Source organism: Rhagoletis pomonella, unplaced genomic scaffold, assembly GCF_013731165.1.
Source record: "Rhagoletis pomonella isolate Grant_MI unplaced genomic scaffold, Rhpom_1.0 Rhpom_scaffold_11638, whole genome shotgun sequence".
NCBI lineage: Eukaryota > Metazoa > Arthropoda > Insecta > Diptera > Tephritidae > Rhagoletis > Rhagoletis pomonella.
In genome coordinates this window covers 1-5,041 of record NW_023470164.1, presented here as the reverse complement: position 1 = coordinate 5,041, position 5,041 = coordinate 1, and the positions used below count along the sequence as shown (strand labels likewise).

At 47.1% G+C, this 5,041-nt stretch overlaps 1 protein-coding gene across 1 annotated transcript; it reads left to right on the top strand.

Moving 5' to 3' along the window:
* Window positions 1–258: 258 nt before the first annotated feature.
* Window positions 259–1,218, top strand: LOC118756698. The gene has a single exon (XM_036491447.1). The coding sequence runs from the start codon at window positions 259–261 to the stop codon at window positions 1,216–1,218; it is 960 nt and encodes a 319-aa protein (XP_036347340.1).
* The last annotated feature ends 3,823 nt before the right edge of the window (window positions 1,219–5,041 follow it).

The following is a 5,041-nucleotide window of genomic DNA, read 5'->3' as shown; positions in this document are numbered from 1 at the left end:
CGAACTCATCGCTGGAAGCCCGCTTGGAAAAATTCTGGGAGATAGAAGATAACTGTTATAAACTATCGCTGGTGCGCGCAATTACAGAGCATGAATGTGAAGAACATTTTCTCCGAAATACTACGCGCTGCTTGCTCACCAACAAATTCATCGTACGCCTCCCCTTCATCGAAAATCCCGCTGGGTTAGGCAATTCACTGGAAACTGCTCGCCGAAGATTTTTTCGCAATAGAAAGGAGACTAGAAAGCAACGAGGAGATGCGGCAAGAGTACAAGGCGTTCATGAACGAGTATAGTGAGCTAAAACACATGGTTGATCCAAGGGAATTGACGTCGAAGGTGGGTACCTACATTCCCCACCACTGTGTTGTGAAGGTGGATAGTTCGACAACCAAGCTACGTGTGGTATTCGACGCTTCATGCCGCACGTCCAATGGAAAAGCGCTGAATGACATTCTACACGTAGGGCCCACACTACAAGATGACATAGTTAAAATTCTCCTTCGTTTTCGAACTCATCGCTTCGTCTTAATGGCTGATATTGCCAAAATGTATCGGCAAATCATCGTTGACTCACGTGACGCCAAATGGCAGTGTATTTTGTGGCGCAATTCACCTTCAGAACCGCTAACGACATTTCAACTGCAAACTGTAACATACGGCACCAGTTGCGCTCCATTCTTGGCAGTTCGTTGTTTGCAGCAACTTGCACGCGAAAACATGAAAGCCTACCCCGTAGGAGATCGAATCACCCATCGGGACTTCTACGTGGACAATTTAATGACAGGAGGGTCTACTGTAGAAGAAGTTATCAGAATAAAATCTGAAGTCACCGCATTACTAGCATCGGGAGGCTTCCCCCTTCGCAAATTCGCCTCTAACTGCAGCGAAATTATTGCAGGCATACCCAGCGTGGACATGGAGGAGATTATCACAGTTGATGACATGACCTACATAAAGGCGCTTGGGTTGAAATGGTCACCAACTAGCGATCAATTCCTCTTCTCGTACAATTCGTCGCAACACACTTCACCGAAGGCTACCAAACGTACCATATTAGCACAAGTGGCAAGTTTCTTCGACCCCCTAGGCGTACTTAATCTTATCATCGTTAAGTGCAAAATTTTGATGCAACACCTCTGGAAACTGCGTTTAGCGTGGGATAAAGTGTACCGCTCTCTATTTGCACAGAATGGGAGAGCATATGCCAACAACTAGCCCTCGTCAACCGCATTAAAGTGCCACGGTATGTATGCTTTAACAATAACACTAACCTACATGCCTTTGCGGATGCAAGCGGTAAGGCATATGGGGCCTTACTGTCTGTATTTATGCTGTCTCTCACAATGACAACGCGGTGCAGTCAACGCTTATTTGCGCTAAGTCACGAGTGGCACCAACGAAGGAAATCACCTTGCCCAAATTGGAACTATGCGCAGCTCTGCTACTCTCAGAGCTGCTTCAGTCGGTCTTGGAGACATATAGCGCGCGGCCTAGCAATGTACACTGCTAGTCTGACTCAACGATCACCTTATCATGGTTGCAGCGTGAACCACATCACTGGACCACGTTCGTAGCTAACCGGGTGGCAAAAATCCGGCGCATCACGGCTGACTTTACATGGCATCACGTCCCGTCCGAGGAAAATCCAGCGGATTTGGTGTCACGTGGGGCTTCAGTAGAGGGGCTCATCGGTAATAACTTGTGGTTTCATGGACCAGCATTCCTGGCAAAGAACAGTAGCAGCTGGCCACGCAATCCAGTAGACGCTTTACAAGAAGTTCCAGAGCAACGAATGCTTTGTTTTTCCGTGACATCATCGCTACAAGAAGATATCATCGCTGAGCATAAGTACGTGAACAGCTACAGCAAACTTCTTCGTATCTTCGCTTACGTCAGACGGTTTACTTCGTCGCTGCGTCATCGTTTTGTTGAATCTGGACCGATTACTGCCAGAGAACTATACGACTCGTTGTTGACTGTATGTCGATACATACAGCTCGTAGCGTTCGCCGATGATCATAAGTCACTGCACACATCTGGAGTTAGTCGTAGTACTAAGCTCCATCAATTATCGCCATTTCTACACGACGAAATAATCCGGGTTGGTGGAAGAATTTCGAACTCATCGTTGCCTTGGACCACAAGGCATCCAATACTTCTTCCAAAAACGCACCCATTCGTGCGTACCCTCATTGAAGCGTTTCATCGCCAACACCTCCATGCAGGTTGCCAAACTCTGTTGAGCATTCTTCGCGATAGATTTTGGATTATCAATGCTCGAAGCATCATCAAACAGGTAATTCACAACTGCATTTTGTGTTATCGCAACAAACCCAAACTGGAACAACAGCTCATGGGCGCACTTCCTCGAGAACGTGTGGAACCCGCTCATCCCTTTGAAGTAGCTGGTGTAGATTATTGCGGCCCTTTGACGATCACGCAACGCATCAGAAGCAAGGGCCCCCTCAAAGTGTACATAGCGCTGTTTATCTGCTTCACAACAAAGGCGGTGCACCTGGAGTTGGCACCAGACCTAAGCACACCATCGTTCATTGCCGCCCTAAAGCGCTTCATTGCGCGCAGAGGCAAATGTCGAACAATCTTCTCTGATAATGCAACAAATTTCGTCGGGGCAAATCGAGAGCTGCGAGAGCTTTTATCTGCATTCACGTCGCAACAGCACATCGATAAGGTTCAATCAGGCAATCAGGAGAAGGCATAGAATGGAGATTCATACCCCCACGGTCACCCCACTTCGGTGGGCTATGGGAAAGCGCAGTAAAGCGTGCCAAGTATTATCTACGGCGCGCTGTCGGCTCTCATCTGCTCACATTTGACGAGCTACACACGGTTTGCTGCCAAACGGAAGCGATAATAAACAGCCGCCCACTAACGCCTTTATCTTCGAGCCCCGACGATCTTCGTGCGCTTACCCCTGCGCATTTCTTAGTTGGCAGAAGTCTCACCACTGTCATCGAACCATCGCTTCAACAAACTTCTACCGGATTACTCGCCAGGTACCAAATTGTTCAATCAGTACAACAAGGCTTTTGGGAACGATGCAGCGCACAAAGTGGAAGACTACATGTCAAAATTTGCAGAAGAACGACCTGGTTCTTATCAAGGAAGAATCCTCACCACCTATGAAGTGGCCACTGGGTAGAGTGGTCGATATTTTCGCCAGCAAAGATGGTGCAGTACGAGTGGTTCTTATCAAAACCGCTGATGGAACATATAAGAGAGCCATAACTCGTGTATGCAAGCTACCTATCGATTCGTCGTCGCCGCAACATCAATAGTTGGAGCCAAGCTTCCAAGGGGGGGAGAATGTTCGAGCGTTAAGCTCTCACTATACTTGTCGTCGCAAACCCTTCGCACTTTCGTTTTCGATAGCTACGCCACTGGCTCATACTTTTCATTACTCATGCTTCGGTCGCTCTACATTGCACATTCGTCGCTGCATTGCACTTCATTGTTGTTGCTAACGCACCGCTAATCAGCAGCTTATGCAAAGGTGCGTGCATAAACAACACAATTTTTGGACCATCGTTGCGCGCGTCACTCGTCGTAGCGGTTATAAATTCTTCGCTGCACAAACAACAATAAGCATCGCTAAACCGCACATTTCCATATCGCTCTTCTCCCGCTATTCGTCGTTATTAATATTTAAGCATAAGCAAATAGTTTAAGAAATTGTCTGTACAGTCCATTTGAAGATCTCCTAGCGTACGGAGCAATAAAGGCATAAAACCAGACTTCAATTTGTTAAATTATTTTTTTGCATTCGACAGCCGGTAAAAACCATTACTCGGCTCGACCAAGGTCCTTCGAGCCGGATCGAACGGCAATCGCAGTTAATTTTCTGTATTTTCGCATCGTGAAATCTGACCACTTAACTTTAAACATAAAAAATTTTTGCCTTGATAATGGATGCAGAGGGCAAAGCAGATCCACAGGTTGGCGACGCGGCGACACCACCAAGGTCAAGCAGCAACAACAACATTCGCGTTAAGGAGCTGCAGCGAGAACAGTTATGCTGTCGAGTTGCTGATCTACGTGAAAACTTGCTTCACCTCAACGCCATGACACCCTCGCAACTCGAGACTAAGCTAGCGCTCCTCGAGCATCATTTCACCACTTTCGAACGCTTGCAATCAGAGCTGGAGTTTCTAGATGACTCGCAATTTGAATTGGATCATCGCATCGTCTTCGAAGAGTCTTTTTGTGAGGTGAAAAGTACCATCGTCGAACGTCTAGCTGTACTTCGAAGAAGTGATGGCCTCAGTAGCACCATAGTCCCTGCACTAAATTCTTCGTCGTCACCGCCAGCCCGGCATAGTTTGCCTAAGCTGCAGCTTACTAAATTTAGCGGCATACTGAGTGGCTAGACTTCTACAACATGTTTAAAGTCCTTGTGCACAACAATGCTGGACTTGATGATATTGAGAAATTTGCTTGTTAACCGCTATGACAATAAGCGGTATATTTTTCAATCACACCTGCAAGCTATCTTCGATAATGGGGCACTCAGTCACCCAACCGTCGTTTCTCTTCGGGAATTCATCGATTCCATTAACGCTCATCTACGTGCCATACAGTCATTGGCATCGCGCAGTCAAATCGCTGATGGGATTTTACTCCATCTCATCGTGGCAAAGTTGGATCATGAAATGCAGCTCAAATGGGAAGAAGAAGTGTCAGCCAAGTGGGACAATTCAGCAAATACTTCGCTCCAACTTCCATCGTGGGATGATCTAGCTTCGTTCATTGAGCGACGCTGCCAAACAGTTAACATGGTAAAGGCCAACAGAAGCGCATCGGGTAAGGTCCCGGCCGCAAAAACCCCCGCCCGTTCATCGAAGGTTAGTTCAGCATTGGTCACGTCATCGAGCAACAACAAATGCCCACTATGCGATGAACTCGCCACACACAGTGCATTCAAATGTGACAAATTCACCGCCATGGATCCAATGCAGAGGTATGATCTTGCTAAGAAGAAAACCCTTTGCTTGAACTGTCTGAGTAAAGGCCACGTATC

Bases quoted from the DNA above. Each gene is read 5' to 3' on its own strand.
- LOC118756698 (XM_036491447.1), top strand. From the start codon at position 259: ATGCGGCAAGAGTACAAGGCGTTCATGAACGAGTATAGTGAGCTAAAA.